General features: G+C 41.9%; 1 protein-coding gene across 1 annotated transcript; it reads left to right on the forward strand.

The window, feature by feature from the left end:
- Positions 1-591: 591 nt before the first annotated feature.
- LOC137912834 (bromodomain adjacent to zinc finger domain protein 2B-like) lies at positions 592-24,381 on the forward strand. Its single transcript, XM_068756965.1, has 37 exons — positions 592-754; positions 5,611-5,790; positions 6,775-6,903; positions 7,067-7,239; positions 7,324-7,509; positions 7,804-8,334; positions 9,033-9,094; positions 9,196-9,632; positions 9,829-10,119; positions 10,779-10,833; positions 11,850-11,958; positions 12,098-12,199; positions 12,363-12,573; positions 12,960-13,052; positions 13,610-13,671; positions 13,936-14,001; positions 14,613-14,678; positions 14,853-14,897; positions 15,129-15,155; positions 15,949-16,014; positions 16,168-16,308; positions 17,350-17,604; positions 17,908-18,131; positions 18,512-18,586; positions 18,750-18,975; positions 19,068-19,130; positions 19,212-19,356; positions 19,473-20,092; positions 20,298-20,574; positions 20,728-20,883; positions 21,041-21,195; positions 21,335-21,531; positions 21,769-21,901; positions 22,335-22,481; positions 22,652-22,935; positions 23,140-23,283; positions 23,386-24,381. Exons 1-37 carry the CDS (start codon positions 592-594, stop codon positions 23,531-23,533), a joined length of 6,444 nt encoding a protein of 2,147 aa, XP_068613066.1. The 3' UTR covers positions 23,534-24,381.
- The last annotated feature ends 17 nt before the right edge of the window (positions 24,382-24,398 follow it).

Here is a 24,398-nt window from a genome sequence, read left to right on the forward strand (position 1 = left end):
TCAGCTACTATGGTTTTCTCCTGCAGGGGAGAATCACCATCGAGATCTAGGTCTTGTTGGTGCAATGTAAAAAACTATGGATTCAAAATATATATATTAATGATAAATTGAGATTGTGGAAGGATAGTTAAAATGTGAAGCTGGAGGCTGCGTTTCCAATTAAGCCTTATCCCCCAGTAACAGCCTATAGGAGAGCAGTCTCTAAATTAAGTCTGGCCGACTTTGATATGATCGAGCCATCAAGCTTTTTACAGTTTACTGAATGTCACCCATTTCTTACTGTAACATGTCATTGATTGTCACTCAGTATTTAATATTGAAATAAGAACAAAATCGCCACTTTGATAATGTGATGCTTTATAAGGGAACTATTTACATGTTTTAAAAAAAAGGAAGAGCTTCAAAATACAATTATTGCACAGTATTACTTTTAATATAATGCAGTTCTGCAAGTTTGCAATTAAGTTTTATTGTGGATTTTTAAATTGTTAACTTCATAAGATGTCAGAAATTTAGCTCGTATTGGAAGCCATCCGGCTGTGTGTGAGGGAGAACGTCTCAGTACAGTGTGTGACATTGTGTTTGACAGATATGGAGTTTGGAGAGCGGTTGGCCCCCCTGTCATCAGCCTCCTCCACGCTTCAGATTGTCTCCTCCTCAATAAGCTCCTCCCCTGCTCCTCTCCAGCTGACAACCACAAAGTGCAGCAGCCCGGCCCCGATCCCTGCAAGCAGCTCCTCTCTCCTCTCCTATGGTACATACTTCTTAAATGCGCACACAATCAAGCCAGAAGGCCGCATTTGATTTAAAGTTAATTATTTTGATGTGTTATTCCGTTACAAGTTAATATAATTTTCATTCAATCATTCTGCCAACATTTTGGATGGTTTTGTGAAATTTATTTTTATATTTGTCTTTACGTGTTCACTGCTGCTGCATTAATAGTCACTTTCGAAGGCACTACATTCACATGCTATTAATGAATGTAAATGAATGCATCATTGTGAGGGACACGAATGGCATGATGGGAAAAGTCCAGAAGGAGTCTTGTAGTACGTTCCGGAGCAGCAAGCTCGAGCAGGTTTGGCCCCTCTGATCCGGAAGCCCTGTTTACTGTCTCACAAGATCGAATAGTCTTTTGGAGGCGAGGGTCTGCAATCTCTGATTGTCGTTTACTTTTTAAAAACAGAATAAAGCAGCGGATGATCAGGAAATGTTCTGCAAGGCTAACAGAGAATAAGGAAGTGATAGGAATCGATGTTGGCGTAGAGAAATACGTCTCTAAGAACTGTAGAAATAAAGATGATATGGAGGTGAGGTGATATATAAAAAAAAGCAGCTGGAAAAGATGGTAAATGATCGTTGACGATCTGGACTCATACTATTATTCTGTACAAGAAGAGGTATTTTATATAATTTTATTTTAGTCTTGTCATTTGATATAGTAATCAGTTTTACAAACACAGGATATGGTGTTATTACCCAAAGTGCACTGGACTCTGCACGGCAGGGGCATCCTCATCCCTGAGCCAAACTTGTCTGACTGCATACCGGAATGGGACTGGATGTTACAATCCTTTTTTACCTTGATAAATGGGTAGGGATTATAGTCATCACCAGTGACGTGCAGTCAGTGGAGGCAGGTGAGGCACAGCCTCACCTGTCATCATATAAAATCATATAAATATCATGTATTTGTATTATTAAAAATAATATAAAAATCATATAATATATAATATAACATCAGTGATATTATATTGTATATTTTATGTTTTTTTTTTTTTTTTTAAATAATACAATTAGTGCGTCACGTGTTCTTGTGCTCAGCGGCATTAAAATACTGCAGAATAAGGCCGCATGTAATACGGCCTGCAGCCCATAGGAGACCCGTGAGTGATTCAGCGCACTCATCACTCATCAGCTGATCCGCTCGTTCGAGACGGGCTTGTAATTGTGAACACGGAAGTGCTGGCTGTCTGGATGTCTGGACGTCAAGCAAGAACCCGTGTTTTCTGCTTTTCCTGCCTTCTTTTCTCAACTTCTGAAGATGTCTGGGATGGGATATTGCGGATATTGCGATAAGCTAGAATATATTACTGTGTGTGAGGTGAAAAGACAGAAGTCAAGATTCCCTTTGCAATCAGAAGACATTTTTGACTGAAAGAACTGAACAGTGCATACCCAATGGAGAACCTTTTTCAGTTTGTCCTTCAGCTCGGTGCAGAACTGCAGGCTGGCCTGACCGCTGTGGTAGGTCTTCCCACAGTCTTCGGCCAGCTGCACGAGCTGCTGGCGAATGAAATTCACGGCGCCAAGCCGGAATGTGCTTTCATCAATGTTCATTGTACTTCTATCCGACATCACCAACACTGTTCTATCTAAAAAGAACAGAAACATTAAGACAATTAGTCATGGTCATAGACCTTTAAGGAGTACTTATGTGTGATTTTTTTCAGATCCATACCGCCATGCGTTTTGAAGAAATTAAGAAAAATGTAAAAAAAAGTGCCCTATCTCGCAATGTTCAAGAATCTGGATCCAGATCCATATCAACGCCATTCTCGGGGTGGACCGAGCCACGGACAGAACCTTGCTTGTGTAAAAATTTCAAGTCGATTGGGTTACTAGTTTTTGAGTTATGCGCTCGGACAGACAAACAAGCAAACAAACAGACAGACAAACAGACAAACGCACCCAATTGCAATACCCTCGCCTCCTCTTCGGCGAGGGTAACAAAAAGGCTCATTTGCTGGAAGCAAATTTTGTGGAAAAAGCTAAAAAACAAAAGTCTAAAAAGGAGGCTGAAGACACTTTCCTTCAGTCTTAACACATTTCAGACACATTTAGTAGGAATGGTAAAGCTGTTGATTCAGTGAATGGCATCATTTACGCCCTTGTGGAGGTCTTCTGACAACCCTTAGCTCCAGTTTATCCAGTGCGATTTGACGCGTCTGTCAGTTTCACAGTGTGTATGCAGCTGCTGGCATCCTCTTGTTTTCTCTGAATACTAATTATGGTCAGAGCCATTATGCAGCGGTGATGTCAGATTACCCCAGACCACAAAGTAATATGCGAATTTACATATCGAGGTTTGTGATGATTTTTTTTCTCTTCACGATAAGATGCCCCAAAAAAGTAATTCTTTTCTTTGTCATGCTATCACAATAAAACGCCCATTAGAGACATTTCCATGAATTATTCATTTTTAGACCCCCACACCAGACGTGCACAGCATTTCCTACATGTTTAATTTTGGACTTAACACTAAATGCTGAAAGCACTTTGGCACCTCTGTAGTCACTTTACTGTTGTGACTATAGGAGCTCTTTTGCCCTGTAGGAAGTAGAAGAACGATGTCACACAGTAAGTGACAGTAACCCCCCTTTGACTAGAATCACACCGGAGCAGCTTTCTGCTTGCTTCGTTTATCAAAGAAAAAGAAAATATGCAGCACATCCTGTGAATTTAAAGCGGTATGACAGTGATTCCCTGTTTCAATATAAGAAAAGGATTATATATTTAAACTAGAAAACGACAATCAGAGATTGCAGACCCTCGCCTCCAATAGACTATTCGGTCTTGTGGGACAGTAAACAGGGCTTCCGGATCAGAGGGGCCAAACCTGCTCGAGCTTGCTGCTCCGGAACGTACTACAAGACTCCTTCTGGACTCTTTTTCCCATCATGCCATTCGTGTCCCTCCCTCTTAAAGTGGCAGTTTACAGCACAGGCACAATTCCAGATGTAAAAATAATTCTAGAATCTGGATCCAGATCCAGATCAACGCCATTCTTGGGGAGGACCGAGCCACGGACCGAACCTTGCTTGTGTAAAAATTTCAAGTCGATTGGTTTACTAGTTTTTGAGTTATGCGCTCGGACAGACAAACAAACGACAAACAAACGCACCCAATTGCAATACCCTTGCCTCCTCTTCGGCGAGGGTAAAGATGTTTGGGATAGGTAAAGTGTAAAGCCAAGCCTAAATCCAGACTCCGAAAGAAGTACGGTAATCAGTCCAGTTTTAGGCATTTGGCTCCACATTTGTTTTTACACACCCAAGCTTTCACTTATTTTTATGCTGACATTTTTTAAAGATTGCAATTAGGTGATGCAATGTATAAACAGTTACAGACAAGACATTTCCTGTCTTGTCTCTAACTCTTATTATTTATTTAGTATATTGAGTAACAAATCTTAGCCAAAGTTATCTTAAATTAGCGGCTCCAGATGTGCCTACACTGCATCGCTAGTGTCAGTCAACTCTGGTATCTGGCCCTGACTCACCTGGAGCAGCCTAACACCTACGTTAGGATGCTGTTTGTGGACTTCAGTTCAGCTTTTAACACCGTCCCACCGGACAGGCTGGCTCTGAAGCTCCACAGCCTGGGACTGTCTCCACCGCTCTGCTCCTGGGTCAGAGACTTCCTCAGTAACCGGCCCCAGGTGTTGAGGATAGGAGACACCACATCCTCCTCTCTGATCTTGAACACTGGGACCCCCCAGGGCTGTGTTCTCAGCCCTGCTCTCTTCACCCTCTTCACCCACGACTGCTCTGCCATCCACTCCACAAACATGGTTGTGAAGTTTGCGGACGGCACCACTGTGGTGGGTCACATCTCCAACAACGATGAGACCCACTACAGAGAGGAGGTCCAGAACCTGATGCTGTGGTGCTCGAGTAACAGCCTTGTTCTGAACACCAGCAAGACCAAGGAGGTCATAGTGGACTACAGGAGGTCCAGGAAGACTGAACACGCCCCTCTGTGCATACGAGGGGAAGCAGTGGAGCATGTGGAGAACATTAAATTCCTGGGCATCCACATCTCCTCTCTCCTCTGACCTCTCCTGGACACTCAACACCAGACACCTGGTGAAGAAGGCCCAGCAACGGCTCTTCTTCCTCAGGAAGCTGAAGCGGGCTGGACTCTCCTCTGTGCTGCTTGCAAACATTTACCGGGCCACAATGGAGAGCATCCTGTGTCTCAGTGCGACCGTGTGGTACGGCAGCTGCACAGCGCAGGACAGGAAGGGCCTATTCCGGGTTGTGAGGACAGCTCAGGGGATTGTGGGTCACCGTCTGCCTGATTTGGACTCTGTTTACACCTCCAGAGTCCAGAGGCGGGCCAGACGCATCGCCACAGACCCCACCCACCCGGGCCACAAACTGTTTGTCCCGCTCCCATCAGGGAAGTGGTTCAGGACAATAAGAAGCAGCACCACGAGGCTCAGGAACAGCTTCTTCTCCAGAGCTGTGAAAGCAGTCGTTCCCTTGTAGCGATCTGGGACGCTTTACGCCTGTCTTGCTGTGCTGCTGTTGCTATTTTGCACTATTGCCTGTGATTCACACTCTCTTTGTGTGTATATATATATATTGTTTCTTTAAGAGAGAGAATTTAGTTTTGATTTGGTTATGTTCTGATGTGTGCCTTAAGCCGTGGGCCTTCACACGATTTTATTATGTTCGCATAATGATAAAGTATCTTGAATCTGCCAAAAATAAGGTTTTCGATCTGGTAAATCTTTCATGACTAAGTCATTTGTTTCCTTTGATAGTAAGTGTAATCAGTAAATTAATTGATCAATAGATTATATTTGTGTCTTGTGTTCAGGTAATGTGCTTCACTCCTCAGCGGATGAGCTTCAGTCTGGCAGCTCCAATGGTTCCCCTTCAGTCAGGCGACCAGCCTTTGGTCTCTATGCATCAAATTTAGGCTTTCCTGAGGTTGGAGGCAGAGGAAGTCTGGGCTTGTCTGCTTTGGCTGCTCATTCCCGATTCGGTACGTTTCCAGGTTTGTCATTTATTTTATCTTATATCATCCGTGAAGGAGAGGAGGAATATTTGCTTCATGTGGGTGTGTGGGGGTGGACTTTCCTGTATTATAATAAAATGCTTTATCTCCGCCAAGGAGGTTATACTTATGACGACGTAGATCTGTCTGTTTGATAGCAGGATTACGGAAAAACTGCTGGATGGATCTTTACTTTTCATGATGATGATCCAGATCACCATGGGGATCCAGGACGTTTTAAAAATATGACTGGTTTATTTTCTTAATTCTTATTTTTTTGTCCCTCAGCGATATCTTTTGTAAAATATTTCTCTACATCAGATATTTTTTTGCATTAATATAGACTTAATCAACAATAAATATTTTTCTTTTTGTTTTTCCAACTATTTCATCTCGGATTTATTTATTTTTCCACATAAAGTCCTGGGGGGAATGAGCTTTTCTAGTTCTGTGAATGAACCAATATTGTATGGATCACCTTATTTTGTTGTTCTATGTTCTAACAGGTAAAATGGGAATTCTCACTGAGGATGATTTTCTAATTCTTTGGCAGATTCCCACTTAAAATGTAGATTTCTACATAATTTTCCTCATATAAATAATCTAATTCACAATGATATATGATTGTTAACTCATCACATCTAAATGATGTGATGTTAAGAAATGTCAACAGGTGCTTTAGAAAGCAAATGCTGTTTTAGAAGAAACCTGCTGTAGAGGAACTGTTCCAGCTTTCCGGCAGATGATGTGGATCTTTAGAGCTCCGCTTGAAAAAATGTCCTTTTAAGTTTCAATGCAGCAATAAAAACTGATGATGTGACGGTTCATGGAATGCATTTTAAAACTGCATTTTGAACTGAGACCATTGCTGTTAAAGGTTTGGATAAAACAGGCTCCAACAACATGCCATATTTCATTCTCTGCATCAAGATGGTGAGTGGCTATTGTGTTTAATTGGACAGTATCTCGCTCACCCCATTCCAGACTGGTGGCGGCCGTCTGAAGCACGTACCAGAGGAGCCGTAGCCTTCGTCCCTCTTATGGGCCTGAACCCTGCATTTGTGTCAAACTTACAGGGTTGCGATCATCCTCATTTGAAGTCTCATACCTCAGGTAGGTAAACAGCGGGCCACTCCGTCATACATGTCTAAAGAGGTCACAAAAAATAATATGATCATATTTCTGTATACTGCAATGTTATTGTTATCCTACTGTCTTTGTCTGCCCATTGCTTGGTCTTGATGTCTAAAGAACTACACTATGCCAGTTTCCATAGGTGCAACAGGAACAGTGAATGGGAGCAGTGCTTCTTCTCCCACTGGGAACTCTGCTGTGAACACTGGTTCATTTCCAATAAATGGAGATGAGGAGAAAACTGAAGGGGACAATGTTTGTAGTCAGAACGTGGACCAACCACACCTAAAGGCCATTCAGAAAAAAACAGAAAAGGTTCATGCTAATGTTCAAGTATTGTTCTTGGCACATTTTGTCCTGTTCGTGCTTGGTTTAAAAATGTTTTATTTTATGATTTAGAAACCAAAGAAAAAAGCACTGAAGTCCTCGAGCATGGGGGGCAGTCACTCATTTTCAGATAGCTCCAGTGATGCTGAGGAGATGAGCAGTGATCCTGATGATATGGAGGAGGAGGACAATGATGAAGATGAGGATGGCAGTGAAGACTCCTGTTGTGATGTAGAGATCCGAGAGGGAAGAGGCAAGGTAATTTTTTCAAACTCAAACTGATGTGCAGTTTAGTATTTAATGGTCAATATTTTCTATTTTTACATCTCGCTAGAGGCATATTTGCTAAGATGGGCTGAAATAGCCAAAAAGTAAAAGTATCCTTGAGTAAAAGTGCGTTCTGTTTTTGATTTATTTATTTGATTGTTAAAGCAGGCATGGTGGTGGGTGGTAAAGTGCATGTGTGTGCTAGCTGACAGAGCTGCCACTGTGAGACTCTCTCAGTAGGAGCTGACATGACATGCTGTCTTCTTCCCTCATCCTCCTACTCAGCGGCTGACACAAAATACTTTTGGAAGTAAAAAGAAGAGACCTTCTGATGGAAATGCAACCCAAGACAGACACAGTGACATTGTTCCTTTGACGTCCTTGTACCACCTCCAGTCCACTTCTTATCCCGCTGCCCCCCCACAGTCAACAACACTGTTCCTCCAAAGCTCCAGGACTGCAGAAACTGAGGACCAGCAACACATCAGTGTCATTCAGGCCACAGGGTTGGCTGCCAGCAGCAGTCCTCTAGTGCAGTCCTACAGGGAGTCCATCTCCTTCTCCAGCTTGCAGCATAGCGATGTCTCGTCCTTTCCCAGACCTCTTGCTCGTTCTCTGGGTTCCTCATCCACACCTTTCTCCCTCTGCTCTTTACCCAAACCACCAACGCTGATGGCCTCACAAAAGCCTCAGCATAAACTCAAATTCATGACGGCCTCTCCGAAGTGCACGGAGTTTGTTGATAATGTGAAGGCGAGCAGTGGAAGACTTTTGGATGACAGATTGCTACACTTCAACAGTTTTAAATTGAAACAGGTGAATTCTATTTGATTTTAATGATGGTGCATTGAATTCCTAAGGTAAAAAAAAAAGCAAAAACAAATGCCTAATCATGTATGAACATATTCTTGTGCTTTTCTTAAGGGAGCTCTTCATTGTCCGTCATCATGCATGTCAAGAGATAAATCAGAATCTGTGGGTTCCCAATGGACAACAGAAAATGAATACTTATGTACTATTGGCACAGCTTTGATTTTACTGCATGAGAGTCTGACTACTACATGAGTAGAACTGACAATGCATTAGAACTATTGGGAACACTTCATAAAATTGACAAGCAATTAGCTCTGTTATGCTTTGGGATGTTTGCTATCAAGAGAGAGAAACTGGCTTCTTTTAAAAGACTATTATTGTCACTATTTTGAAAAGGAAGGAAAATGTACCAGTCTATAACAAGAGGACTTTAATTCATATGATGGTGGTGCATTAAAAATGTACTTTTGATATGACCCTGACAATAGCAACAAATTCAAGCTGACAGCTAAAGTTGCATGATGGCACCAAGCCAAATAATTTGAAAATATTTTTTGCCTGACAGACTTGAGCATACGCTTCATTGTTCCAGTCTCTTAATACAATTGAATTCCTTTGTTCACAGCCCACATCCTGTAAGTGACAGTTTGCATAATTGTCCTTTGTTTGTTTCTCTTTCTTTTTCATTTTTATATATGAAGCCAATCCATCCCATAGACTCTGTGAATCAACGTGCTCATCTACGACCGAGGAGCAAGAACTGGTAAAGAACAAGAGGAATAAGAGAAAAATCATTATCCTTGTAAGCTGTCACCAGATGAGCACGTGGCAATGCATTGATCAGCTCTGCTCTGTCTTCCACAGCAGCAGCACCAATCTCTTCCTGAGCCACCAACATCACCTGGATGGAGTGATCTCTAGAGCGGTGCAGGACTCTCCCTTGGCGCTCATCACTAAACCCTGCAGACAGAGCAGCGCCCTCAGTAACAAGCCCTTCCTGGCAGCTGCTAGCCCACCCTACTCCCTGCCTATCAACTTGAGCACTAGAATCAAGGAGATGTTGACCAGCTCTACTTCTACACCAAAATATTTAGCCTCAACTTTTTCTCACACACAAAGTAAGGTGCAGTGTCCAAAGACACTGCATCCAAGAAATAGCCTCTCTAAAAACAACTCGTCCTGTAAACCTCTAGACTTGGTCAAAACCAGTGAGTCTGACATCCACAACAGCAAGGACTCAGACTCCTTAGGAGATGAGGAAGATGATATGGAGAATGAAGATTCTGGAAGCAGCCTGTCAGGTCAGATGAAGCACATTTTTAAAGAATCCAATAAAGAAATAATTCCATTGATAATGTCATTCCCAATAAAAGCTGGTGAGCCTTGTATAAACGAGAAGTGTGCTGTCCTCTATGGTGTGTTTGTGAGAAGAATGCTAGTTGGGATATCAGTGTACTCATTCTCTGTTTTCCTGTGTCACACTGAAATCCCCTGCAGAGTCAGAAAGCAATCTGGAGAGCGACTCTGATAGTTCAGAGGATGATATCAAGGAGCAAAGGGAAACCGAAGAGGATAACCCCACAGAGAGGACTCCACTGACACTTGTTAAAGAACCTTTGTCTATTCACAAGTTCCCCTCCAACATCTCATCCAAGCAGGGGTCGAACCAACACCTCATCAAGCCGCCAAGTTTATCCAGTTGCCTCCCTGCCAGCACAGTTACCAGCTCGGGGGCACTAAGTGACCACAGCACCCTCTCGCCTCCTTTCACATTTACTACACTGCCAGGTATCAGATCAGTTTGCTCAAAGATCAAACACACCCATCAGATTTCAGTAGAATGTGACTCGGGGAACAAAACAGGATCCAAATCAATGACAGTTTGTTAGTTTTCCCCCCACTCAGTTTGGTATATTTGTGGTCTAGACTTCTTTATTCTGCTTCCCCTTTGCTTGTTCAGAGTGTTCTCAGTGTTTTGCAGTATGAAAACATGGCTGTACTGTTTTCAGTAGTTTTAAGTTAAAATGTGTTATCTGGAAGAAACTGCCAGATTACATTGTCGGCATCAAATTTACTGCTTTAATAACCCAATCTTATATTACACATGTCAGCTATTGAATGGGTCATGGAACAGATCAAATCAATATATTAATTATGATCAATTGGAATGGAAAGTGTTATTTCTTGTTCCTTTTAGTCCTGCTTGAAGAAACAGAAAATTCATGCCGTGGCTGTATAACATGACTAATTCTAATTCTATTGATATTGGCTTGGTCTTATGAAGTCTAAAGTCAAATCACCTGAAGTAAAGTTTGATATTCAATATATGAAACAGGAAAGGTCTCCCTTTGGGGTTTTGATATTTACAATAACACCTCCCATCCTTTTTAGTTTAGCTTATATATATATATTATACAGTCAGTGCCAACTAGTCTCTCCTGTTTCAGGTAAGAGGAGGAGGGTGATGGATGAAAGAGTTCTTCAGCTGCCTCTTGAATTTGGGTAAGAAATCTTGCACTCAGTTTATATCAAGAGAAACAATGATCTAACCATGTTGTATATGTCCCTGCTTTTATACCCCTGCATTAGTGTGTCATTGGAATTGGTGCTATAACCACATGTCAACTCAATGAAAGCTGAACAACAACCATTCCTTAAATGTTATCTGCAGTCGTCTCTAGTTTGTAAAGCGCTCTAAGACGCATGATCACCTTCAGCACGTATTATGTCTTCAAGATAACCAACATGCAATAAATTGGTTCTTAGACGGCTTTCCGTGTTCACTTCATGCGTAAAAAATAATAAACAGCCCATTCTCTCAAACTGTACTACCATTAGGCCCTGGGCACATCCACATGTAGATGTGAATATGAAATCAGGCAAGAATTCAGTGTTGCAAGAGTTACTGATTTGAAGTCGGTTGCACATTCATCAGGAGCTAAGTGTGAGCAGGCCACAAAAAACAACCATGTTTTCTCTCGTTCAGGGATATTAAAAACTCCAGTCTTGAGCAGTAGGTCATCGTGTGCAGGAAATTAATTGAGCTCAACATTATGTGGTTAATATTATCCTTCCCCAACACAGACATGCAACATTAGCAGCTCCCTTCCCACAAATCCTACATCCTTGGATCAGAGCGCCTTTCATCTTCTGGGCATGTTTTTGATAAGTAGGTTCACAGGAAGCAGAAGCCACAAGATCATATTTCAGCCCGCTGCTCTGTCTGGAGAGTAACCCACATGTAAGCAATGCCTCTCCAGCAGAACCCCTGGGGACTGAGGGGTTGTCCCAGCTGGCACATGGCCATTTAGCACTATGACTACTGAAAGGGTCAGAGGACTTAATATGCAGATTTACAAACATTGTACTAGGTCGTCTTGTTGGGATGCTTTGTCTCTGACCCCATATTTACACAAGAATAATAATAAAACCTTCTGTTTGTAAAACACACGTGGATGAATGGAGCACTAACTAATATGACCTTTAAGCCATATTCTTGATATTTCTCTGTTCCTCAGCTGGAAGAGAGAGACCAGGATCAGGACTGTGGCAGGACGTCTGCAAGGAGAGGTAGCTTACTTTGCCCCATGTGGGAAGAAGCTGCGTCAATATCCTGAAGTGATGAAGGTAAATCTACAACATGCAGCTGTCGACAACTGCACACGCTACCAGCATCAGGAAAGTGTTATGTAATCACCCTGCGGTGAGAAAATGATTACAGGTCTGATTTAAGTCACATGTTAACATGTTTTTCTTTTATCTGCAGTACCTTCTCCGCAATGGGATAACCGAAATTTCCTGTGGCAACTTCAGTTTCAGTACAAAAGTTAAAGTTGGTGTCTTCTATGAAGCAAGGAAAGAACCAGATGTAAATGTTTGTACTTGATTCAGTTTCTTTTGTTTTGTTTACAAAATTCCGCAATATTCTTCATAACCCATCGTTGTTGTGTATATATTATGTCCAGTTCAGAATCAGTGTCGTCACTGAAAGATGCCAGTTAATGCTTTATTTTGTCCTCCTTATATTCCAGGGTTTGCAGTGGTGCTTGTTGGCAGAAAATGAAATTGCCCATAATATTATAGCAATGGATGGGAGGGGCAGCCGTTGCACAAAGTTTGAGCAACAGCCAATAGTTAATGGTGCTAGAACCAAGCAGTGGAATTCTCCTCCCCTCAATATTGGTGAAAATATCATCCAAGATGTCAGCCATGCTAAAATGCTACGCAAACTGGAGGCTCAAGGTCAGTTTGCATCTTAAAAATATTTCCAGGCACTGTGCACGAGAAGTTCGTTATTTTCATGTGATGGTTTAGTCAGTGTGTTTATATTTGTTTTGTAAGGATAATTGGCCAACTGGAGTTAAAAGGTACATCACGATATTTCCACCTCAGCTTTCAAAAGACACAATATCAACAGAATAATCTTCTGTCTGAAATATAAGATGTTTTTTTAATAAAGTGTTTTGCCAAATGGCAGCTTTTAGTTCTCAGTAAGACATTTGCCATTATTTCCACATTAAAATGATGCACATTGCAAAAACATTTTCTGTGGAAGTTGTTTAAATGGTTTTAGGTTGAGGATTTAGTATTTTATAATCTGATTTCATTAGCATTTATTTTTTTTACAGAAATAGCTCGACAGGCTGCTCGGATCAAAATGTTGAAGAAACTACAAAGGCAGGCCGTGGTGCAAGCAGCCAAGGAAGCAAGAAAGCAACACGGTGAGCAGCTGCCCTCCAGTCAGAGATCTTGCAAAGACTAAACTGTAGGACTGTATGATGCACAGTGTATATTGCCACATAAAAAAAAAAAAGCATGCAAGTTGTGTTAAAACTTTCACAATTTCACAACCCCCCCCCCCCTTATTATTCCACATTTATTTCTGCCCTCAGGCACACTTCTGCTTTTGGGTTTGTTTGTGAAACATAATGCTTCTCCTAATAAACTTTGTAAATGTACCGCTACCACATTTGTGTTATCTAAAATACATGGAAACTACTTTTAGTGACTTTGATAAAATGTATGCTTAACTTGCATTGATTGAAAGGATTAAAATTTGGGTTAAATAAAAATAATAAATCTATACTTGTAGATCAATCATGGAAAATGAGAACCTTGCGAGTTTTCTTTTTGAACAAACAGAAAAAAAAGTTAACTTTCCTGACTTTGCATCTCCTGCGTTGTGACTTTTCTGAACGAGCACATTGCAATGTCGATGTGCAGCCCTGCATAATAATAATAATGTTGCGTTCAAGCCTAATTGGTTTGTGTGTTCCAGCAATAATGGCTGCAGAGGAGAGGCGTAAAAAGAAAGAGCAGATGAGAATTCTGAAACAGCAAGTAAGGACTTTACTTTATGTCCATTGTTTTAATTTACTCAGTAAAACTTCCTAACAGTCTGCTGCTGCTCTGCTCATATTCATGCCCTGTAAGTCGAAGGTTTTAAGCACAGTAGAATTGCGTTTGAGGATCTAAAAGAAGTTCCTTTTCTTCAACTTGGTGCACCTTCCTCATCTCCGTATAGCCACTGTACTTTACCTCCCCTTGTCACTCAATATCATGCATAACAGTTAATTCATTTTCTTGCCCTCATCCTTTTACTAGGAGAAGATCAAGCGCATTCAGCAGATTCGGATAGAGAAAGAACTCCGTGCACAGCAAATTCTCGAGGTTCGTTCTGAAAGTTATTGCAGAAACAGTCTGAGACACTTCCTTTCTGCTGCTGATAGAATGTTCATTAAAAAAATACACAGTTAAACTATTATTGAATTATGTGTTCCCACTTTTTGTCACATCTTGTGAGCACATGAGGACTGACTATTTTTTGGTAAAAGTGTATTTGTGAATTTCATAAGATGCGTGGTATCCTCATAACAGGATTTTGTTTGGGGTATAATTACTGATAGAAATGATGCTTTATTAATTTTCCCTGCCTGCTGGTGTTTGATGATAACTATAACCAGTTTGTCATTCAGTTTTTATGAGGAAATGTTTACATATTTGCCAAAGATTTTATTTTTGTAAAAGATTTGAGTGAGCCAGTAGGTCTGTTTAACTTTCTGTGGATTATTTCATATTTAATGATATCATTGCAACACAAACCAAATCTATGCAGATTTATAAGAACATTTAAGACACTTTCTGCACCTTATTGTTTTTGTTGGATTATATTGTAAATTTATATCAATCAGAAATTGAAATGATCCATTCAAATGTTTCCTCTGATGAATGTTCTCTATCCCTACTGTTACATGTCCATCGTACCTGTTTTGAATATACAGGCAAAAAGACAGAAGAAAGAACAAGCAGCTAATGCCAGAGTTTTGGAGGCTGAGAAACGAAACAAAGTGAGATGACACTTAACTGCTCACTCGTTCAAATGTAATCTGCTTGTTTTCTTCCCCCCGTGTCTGTGATAAAAAGAGTTTAAATTACCTGTTTATTGTGTAAGTTTTCACATCATCATCTAGAGGTCCCGGAACTTTAGCAGGATATTAAATAACAAGGTTTTTTTTCCACAGGCGAAGGAGATTCAGAGACTGCAGTCCATCATACAGAAGCACAGGGTAAGCGTTTTTCCCTTCATCAAATTAAAAAAACAAAAAGAAGCAGTATTTCTCTGCTGAAGTTAAATGCCTTAGAGATGGCCTTGAGCCGGGGCTCATGAACATTATTTGTGCATGGTCAAATTATGCTCTGGAATTCTTGGTTGTATTTTTATTTCAACTGGCCATTGTTTGTTTTCTTTGCATTGATTTTCTCATGTGATTTCTTGCTTTTCCAACCCTTTCAACCAGGAGTTGGAGAGGCATAGGCTAGATATGGTATGGGCATGTTTTCTGTATGTTTAACAACATTGTGAATGTGTTGTGACAAATGGTTGCCATCATAGCAGTGCATTTACTACAGTCGTATTACCTTCCACCTGACCTTTCCAGAAAGGTGCACTGCCTACATCTGTCTGTAGGAGAAAACACATCCAAAAAATCAAAAATAAAACAGGATGCATAAAGCCCTATTATATCCTAAGAGCACATCGTTTTTGATCTGGTTTGATTGAATTGAGGTACTCAGAATTGCTTTTCTCTGCAACATATGAGCCATTTTTAATCCATTCTGTCACTTGAGAGAAGTGAATACACATTGTTTACGCATTTTATCTTTTACTTTCAGTGATCTGCTGCTGTGAATATGCATACGTTTCCTCATTATTCTCAAAAAATATATCAGATTGACCCAGATGACTCAACAGTTTCCAGAGTACTTATTAAAATCAGTGCCTTGCTTGTCCCTGTGATGCTTCATGTTTGCTGCTTATTAGGCCTCCATTCAGTCTGCTTCTTGCCAACATGCTCAGATTATTAAACGTAGCTTCTAACTCTGAGGATATGCTTTGTGTTTGCATTACTACTTGCAGTTTAACGTTTTGTCTGTCAGCTGTTACATGTTTCTGCACATTAAATATTGTGCAGCGTACAAGATTGCTGCACAATGATCATGACAAATGGTGATCCATCTTTCGTCTTCCGCCGTGCATGTTAAAAGATTCATGCTGTGTTGTACAGATGAGCTAGTTTCTCTAATTAGTGAGTAGAATTATTGTGTCTGTGCTGTCAGGAGAGGGAGAGACGCAGGCAGCACATGATGCTAATGAAGGCTGTGGAAGCCCGTAAGAAGGCAGAGGTTGGTAACACCTTGTCTGCTCACTCTCTTTGTCTCTGGTCATCCATGCCCGTGTGCTCTGATTAGTGTGTTCCCTTTCAAATGAAAATGCTGCATACTATTACAAACATCTGCAGCATTGTCAAAGATGCATTCTCTTCTCCTTGATTGTAGGAGAGAGAGCGTCTGAAAAAAGAAAAGAAGAATGTGAAGCGATTGGACAAAGAGAGGAAATTGAAGCTCAGGAAACTAGAACTGGAAAAAGCGAAGGAGCTCAAGAAGCCAAATGAAGACATGTGTTTAGTATATCACAAGGTATTCACACACTATGGAGCTGTTGGCACATGATAATGAAAGTCCATGTATGTCGTCATGGGGGGGGGGGTCATAGAAATCAATCATGTTAATCACTAAGGACATGCCATGCATAAGGATTAGAAATAGGAAATTAAGCAAAAAACATTAATGAAGTAACTGAGAAATGTAGAAGGTCATTTATTTTTTATTTCCTGAACATGAAAATGACATTGTGTCCATCAATCTTCCTGCCCATCTGCTATAGCCTGTATCTTGAGGGTATCCCACAAACTATGGATTCTGTAACTGTTCATGGTGCTGTTTTGAATTTTATGGGAATTTTATTTTGTATGGTTTCTATGGTGACATGTTTTAGGTCAACATCATAAAATCATAAGCCCTACTGGGCTTCTCACAAAAGAAGGGGGGTGCTGGCTGTGGCGGGGGGGTGCCGTCTACAGCACCCCCCCACCACACCATCCGGTTTAACAAGAACTCTTGTTAAACCGGATAACAAGAACTCTTGTTAAACCGGATTAGGTTGAAATACTGCCACTAGGTGGTTGTTGTGCCGTAACAACAACCAAATCAGATATTCTGGCCTCTTAACATGATGGTTCGAACTGATCTCGGATTTTTGTGGGCATTTATGCCATAAAATAATAGACAGTCACAATGAAATCACAGATCAGAAATATCATTTGATCTTAAACCAATTTATGACCAGGCTGACTTTTGATTCCAGTTTTATTTTTAACTAGAAAAGCATTGAGAGAGTGCAGACCTCTGCCAAGCTGCTCATTCAGAATTCCCAACATTTCCTGAAAATTTCAACAAGATTCGAGATCCGTCCTGAACTTTTTTAGTTATCTTGCTGTCGGACGGACGGACAAACAAACAAACGCCGGCAATTACATAACCTCCGTCTCGGCGAGGTAGTAAACTGGATTTGGCTAATTTTGCAGTTGTCTAAATGAAGATTATTTTCTTAAAGATAATGTTTTTTTTTAAATAGATATATTTAAATGATTTTAATAAAACGTTTGCATTTCTTGCCAGCCCCTTTCAGAGTTGTCCCAGATCCCTGGTCTGGTCTTACCAGCTACTACGTTCTCTGACTGCCTGATGCTGCTGCAGTTTCTACACTGCTTTGGGACGGTTCTGAGGTTAAACCCTAATGGACATGTTCTCAACCGAAGTGACCTTCAGGAGGGGTTGCTCAACATTGGAGAGAGTATGGGCAAAATACAGGACCTGCTTGTAAGCATGCTCTCTGCAGCAGTGTCGGATCCCGGTATACCTGCAGGATATAAGGTTAGAGGTTTTTAAAGCACGTCAAGATTTGTTTGGTTGTTTAAATGCATATAGTTCCTGTATTGTAATTTACATGTGTAAGCACACATACAAAACTGCATACAAGCCTGTGACTGTCATGCAATGCAGCTAAATAGTCTGTTGTGTGGGTATCGATGTTTAAATCTAATACTAGACATAAGCATTTAAAGCACATTTAAAATTCTGCTTTAACATGATTAACACGTGATTAACATTATCAAGACACTTAAGAGTTTGGTTGTTACACACTTTTATTTGATTGCATTTTTCTTATTCTCTCAGAATAAGACCGCCTTAGGGGACCACCTGACCAATGTAGAGATCAACCGAGATAATGCATCTGAGATCCTGCGTATCTACATGGATGCTCACAGTGAGCAGACAGAGCAGGCTGCTCTGGCCCTCAGTCTCAGGACTAAGGCTTTTCAGGCACACAACCCACTACAGAAGGCCTCCATGTTGGCATTCCTGGTTAATGAGCTCTGTTGCAGTAGAGCCGTGATCAGGTGAGGCTCCCTAAACTATTAATAGTATACCAAACTACTCCTGGAATAAAGATTGTGGTTAATTTACAACTTACGTGTGTTCAATAAATAAATAATAGTTGAAAATGATTTGGTGTTGCTGTTGCGCCTGACAGAAGCGAGTTAATCTACACCTGTGATTGGGACGTGAACATGGTTTACTCATGGTTTATTAATGGTACAACAACAAAAGGAATAGAACAATATGAGCTTATCTAATGTGAGCGACGGTCTCACAAGATTGCACCAACCTACTCCATTTTTCAATATTAAGGAACACTTTGAAACAAATCTATTGTAGCACCATCATGCTTTGGTGGAAGAAACAGTTTACCTTTATCACCTTTTGTGATGCTTTGCAGTGAGATCGACAGAAACATTGATCACATGACTAACTTGAGGAAGGATAAATGGGTTGTCGAGGGAAAGCTTCGCAAGTGAGTATCTGCATCATGTAAGCTGTTCTTAGAAGACCCTGTATTAACCTATTTTGTACTAGTGAATGAAATGAAGAAAATCCTAAACAATTTGCATTACTCAACCAGTCTGAATTGCACATGTGTGTTTAAGCAACGTGAATGTCCATTTTTGTCTGCAAAGACTGAGAAGCTTTCACGCCAAGAAGACCGGGAAGAGAGAAGGCAGTGTGGGGTTAGACGACCACGTCTTTGTCATCCCCACTGCCAGAAACAAATGTAAGAGGAAAGAGGGGGACAGTGAGGAGGATGAGGAAGAGGACAGCGAAGACCAAGGAGATGATGACGATGAGGAGGAAGAAGAATCGGTCGGGAAGAGAGGGAGGAAAGCAGAGATATGTGAAGAAGAGGTCAGTGACGGCATGATGCTTTTATTGCAGCAGCAGCAAAATCATTGTAAGTAAATGTCGACTGGTCGCATGCTAATGAGATTTTAATGTAGGATGACGGCGCACGCCTGGCTAGCATGGAGGAGCTGGAGAAACTCATAGAGAAGACATACAAGGTGAATGAAACCCTGTGAGAAACATGTTACTCACAATCAGCTCATACATCAATCTAAAAACTCTTCTGCCTGTCTCTTCAGCAACAGAGTCAGATCAGACTGAAGTTATTCCATTCATCTCAGTCTCTGCGCTCAATGTCGATGGGACAAGACCGCTACAAGAGACATTACTGGCTCCTCCCACAATGTGGCGGTATCTTTGTGGAAGGCATGGAGAGCAGTGAAGGTGCAAATCCAAATCTGATTGCTGAGATATTTGTTTTTGTCACCATGCATGGGATAGAAGATTAAATGTTTTCTGACTGTTGTTTGGGGCGATGTCACATTTTCGTTCTTTCTCAGGTTACGAAGAGGCTGTGAAAGAGAAAAAAAGAACCGCTCAGATTATCAAAGTAAAAGAAGAGAACTGTGAACTGGAAGAAACAAAGAAGCCTGTGGTCTGCAGCCCAGCACAAAGCACAGAGGGTGACTCAGCCACTCAAGAGACCCAGCAGGACAAAGATGACCGCAATCTGTTCCTCCAAAAACCGGGCTCCTTCTCTAAGCTCAGCAAACTCCTTGAAGTGGCCAGAATGGCTCAATATTCAGACACGAGTCCTCACAAGAGCCGTTCTGTTACAGCCCCCCCTGCCTCATCTTATCCTTCATACTGCACTGCTCAGCGGGGGCCGGCCGATAAAACAGACTCTTCAGTCCCATCTCTGCTTAGAGGACGCCCCTGGATGACCCGCAGCCCCCAATCTATCCTTCACGAAGACCAGCTCTCCAACATGCTGATGGAGCAGAGCAACCAGTGGTTCAGCCTTTTTCCACGCTTCCCATGCGACGAGTCCTCAGTCACCTTGTCTCCCATACAGATCAGTAATCCCAAAGCCCCCTCCTCCCCTTCCCCTAATCCTCCAGCTACAGCCAGCTGCAGTGATCCTGCTGGGATCAATGAGATGGAGTCATCGGGTGTTCAGGTAGGTGGACAAGAATGTTCCTATCATCTGTTGGTCGTTTTAGATGTGTGGCGCTTCTTTTAGAACATTGCCATTAATGTTCTTTATTACATGTGTTGCACATCAAACCTGTCAAATCTTTTAACAGAGCCCACTGTTCCAGTTATTAGTGATCCTGATTCAGGGGGGTAAAATAAATGGTGTGTTTATGTATTTTCTCTCTTAGCAAGTAGAGTCTGGTATTTCTCAAAGCAGACTGACACTTGGTGACGTGCCCAGCGCAGCGGCAAGTCCCAGCAGGCTGTCTCAACCCCCATTGCAGAATCTAGCCTCTGAGTATGTCGAGGATAAAGGGAACAAAGCCTTCTTCCTAGCAAATAGTAACTCTGTCAACAAGAGCGGGACCCCAGAGCCACTGAGTGACGAGGCTGCTTGTGCCACATTCCTCGACACAGAGGTGACCAAGACCCAGGATTACCGTAGCCCCCAGCCGATCCCAGAGGGTAAGGAAGGTTCACTGTCACTGCACGCTTAAAGACACACACTGCCCAGACAGGGGCTGAATGCATATTGTGATTGCTGTCGGTCACGATTCCCCGACATTGCTAAAATGAAACAATTATGTGACAGGATTTTAAATGTGTGCATGTTGGCAGAAATGCTTTCCGGCTGGTGGAGAGTGTCAGACATGGAGGAGCTGCATCGTCTGGTCAAGGCCCTCCACTCCCGGGGCATCAGAGAGAAGGTTCTGCAGAAACAGATCCAGAAACAGATGGAGGACATGACCCAGCTCTATGCCAGTAGCAAAGATGGTTGGTCTCCACATTCCCTCTGCTGTCGTTAACTCAGCAGACTTGGACTGATTCTGAACGATCTTTTGTCATGTGGTGCTTAGTAAATTAATTTAAACAAAATAAATAGATTTCTGTAGGCAGCGGTTTTCTGTAATGTAACTTTTCTGTGTTCCAGTAATTGTTATGGCAGGACTGGAGAAACGGGAGGTGAGTGAGGAGGCTGTAGAGAGCTGGTGCATTGAGGAGCAGGCCATGGAGGTGGACATCATGATGCTGCAGCAGGTGGAGGACCTGGAGAGGAAAGTCATCTCTGCCAGCCTGCAGGTCAAAGTACTGATGAAAGAGCATTTTATTCTTTCATTTACTGCTTAATTCAAAAACATTCTATGCAGTGATGGGCTTCTTGGTCCTCATTTTGCCATGTCATCAAATAATGTGTTGTGATTACATTTTTCAATGTCTCTCTCAGGGCTGGATGCCTCCTGAGCCTCAGTCAGAGAGGGATGATCTGGTCTATCATGAGTACAAGCTCCTCTCGTCCTTTGCTCCAGAGAAGAAGGGGAAGAGGGAAACCAGCCGGGAGGGCACTGTGGTGCGGCAGTCCAATAATCCCCTCGACATCGCTGTCGTTAGGCTGGCGGCGCTGGAGAGGAACATCGAGCAAAAGTACCTTAAGAAACGCTTAACTACAACATTCCACGTCAGCCAGATAACGCCGCTGTAGCTGCTCCTGCATTCCTCAGTGGGACGTTCAGGCTAGAGATTCTTAACCTTACAGCTGCTGCTTCTGAAACCAATCTATTTCTCTCATCAGTTGTTCGTTAGGTTTCAGTGCTTGTTATCATTCGCTGTGATAATGTTACAGACTATTACACAGTATGATTTTCTGTGACATCCGAGCAGCGGGGAGGAGGTGACTCCGGGAATGAGGCTGTGGCATAAAGCCCTTGGTGAAGTCCGCAGCTCAGCTCAGCTTTCACTCTGTATTCAGCAACTACACAAGTGGATCGCTTGGAAACGATCTACTGTGAAAGTGGTGAGTGACTCCTGGTTTCACGCTTATAATCACAGAATTGTTTCTATAGATTGATCATAAATTAATGGATTAAAGATTTCCACCTATTTAAAGATCAATCGTTGAGACTGTTTTCTGTTTGCCTTTCATTAAATCCACAAAATAAACAATTAGTTTGAATTTATTATGTTAGTCTCTTTGAATATGATTGAATCTGCGTGGCTTTCGTTTCTTAAAGGGTCTTTTAATAAAGAAATCGTAAGAAAATGAATTAATTAGACACCAACAGCATCTATTTACAATCATTACCAGGCATCAAACACCTCAGACCAGTAACACATTACAGCCTTCTAATATGCCTGGGTGCACAGGGTCCCAGTCACATCAGTCACCAGAGTCCACTGGGATGGGTCCCAGTATGAAGTTAAACTGTGTGTGTACTTGGTGTTTCCAGCACTGCCACTTCTGTCAAAAGGATGATAATGAAGAGCTGCTCTTACTTTACGACGGCTGTGACAAAGGCAGCCACACGTACTGCCAGAATCCCAAGATCACTATCGTACCAGAGGGGGGCTGGTTGTGTCCCACGTGTTCAGCTAAGGTATGCCAGTATGCCCAGAATGACTATTCACAGAGCTGAGATACTTTTCGGCATTGTCTATTTTATTTTTACCATTACTGTAATCAAATGATGGCATAAGTATCATGTCTGTTCATTGATTATTTTTGCATGTGTCTATTTTCACCAGTTTTCTATGTTCTTTCATTAAGGGAAGGGCTCGATCGCCTCAGAGCAGGAGGCAACACATCCAAACAGCTGGAGGAGGAAAGCAGGGCGGTGAGGTAAAGCGTAAAGGTAAGCCATCGGCATTAGGAGAGCTCATCAAAGAGGCTGTCAGCAGAAACGTCCTGCCAAAGAAGACCAAGGAGTTCAAGAAGAGGAGAGGAGATGACAGCCCACCCAGCTCCCAGGCCGGTTATGACGGCTCAGACTCCTGTGCAAAAGACACAAAAAGGGCCAAATACGATTGCACAGATGGGGTGGGGATGTGCCGGTACGCAAGAACACACGCTCACTGCATCCATAAGAGCTCACGACAGCATTCATTATATTGTTGTTTGAAATGTGTCGCATGAACTTTCGTAAAGTATTTAAAAGACAATTGTTGTGCTATGATGAGCATAGGACAAAAGAGTGACGTCCAAAAGCACATTTTGAGAGCCCGTTTCTGATCTACTGCTCATGCGTGATCTCCCAGGGTGCTGCTGACTGAGCTGGAACGTCACCGGGACGCTTGGCCCTTCCTCACGCCCGTCAACCACAAAGCTGTGCCTGGATACAAGAAGGTCATTAAGAAGCCCATGGACTTCTCCACCATCAGAGAGAAGCTCATCAATAACCAGTATGTTTGTGACACCGCTTCTAATGTGTTTCTGGAGATTTATTACATGTTATTTTACACATTACGCATCAATACAATTGAAATATTTCCTAACAATTGCAGGTACTCCAGCTTGGAAACATTCATCTTCGACGTCAACCTGGTTTTTGAAAACTGTGAAACATTTAATGAAGATGACTCCGACATTGGTCGAGCCGGCCACAGCATGAGGAGCTATTTTGACAAACGTTGGGCTGAGCTGCTCAAGTAAAGGTTCCAGTGGACTTCGGCTACGGACTACGCAGCACAAACAACATCCTTCGTGTTGAAAGCCCTCTCTTCACGTGTGACACTGGATCAATGCACAGCTTTAACAGCACACATGTGCAATGTGAATGAACATACACATTTCCTTACTGTGTTATGTATCCAAACACACTGATTCTTTGAAGATTTCCACTGCAGACAGGCCATTGCCTTTATTCAATCAGTATTTTAGCTGAGTGGATGTGTGCTTTTATTTTCTTAAATATTTGTCCGTTTTTGTTTGAGTAAAAATAGGAAATGTCACATAGCTTTAAACAAAAAGGTTTTATGGAGAACTGAATGAGGCAACAATTTTCTTTTTTAGAGTTTTGACTCGAGTAGATTAAGTTAGAACTATCTGTGTTCAAGGAGGCACCCACGTTATTTATAACACAAATGTAATGTACACATTGGAGAACTTCATATCTTATACTGTACTACTTCTGTGCTGAATATCTCAAAACACTGTTCTCAGTATTGTAGTGCCTGACCTCTAAACAGTGTATGGAGGGTTGACTTTTTGTATTTTTGGTGTGCGTGTACTGTAATTGTCCTGCACAGTGTAATGTAGGAAACCTTTCCAAAAAATGTAAAACTCAATCGAGCATTACCGAGAAATTCTATTTGTGTTTCTTCTCCAGGCATTTCCCTCAGCCTGACGTCACATGAAAATGTGATCCAGCAGGGAGACGGCCCGCGTGACGGTCCACTGGAGGAGCCAGAAAACTGCAACCAGCTGTATCATTTAGTGATGTTGTGAAATAAGCTGCGACTTTCATTCAAGAAGTTTCAGTGTTGGGTGTGACTCATAAATAAACCCTTTTTTTCCA

Source organism: Brachionichthys hirsutus, unplaced genomic scaffold, assembly GCF_040956055.1.
Source record: "Brachionichthys hirsutus isolate HB-005 unplaced genomic scaffold, CSIRO-AGI_Bhir_v1 contig_916, whole genome shotgun sequence".
NCBI classification, from domain to species: Eukaryota; Metazoa; Chordata; class Actinopteri; order Lophiiformes; family Brachionichthyidae; genus Brachionichthys; species Brachionichthys hirsutus.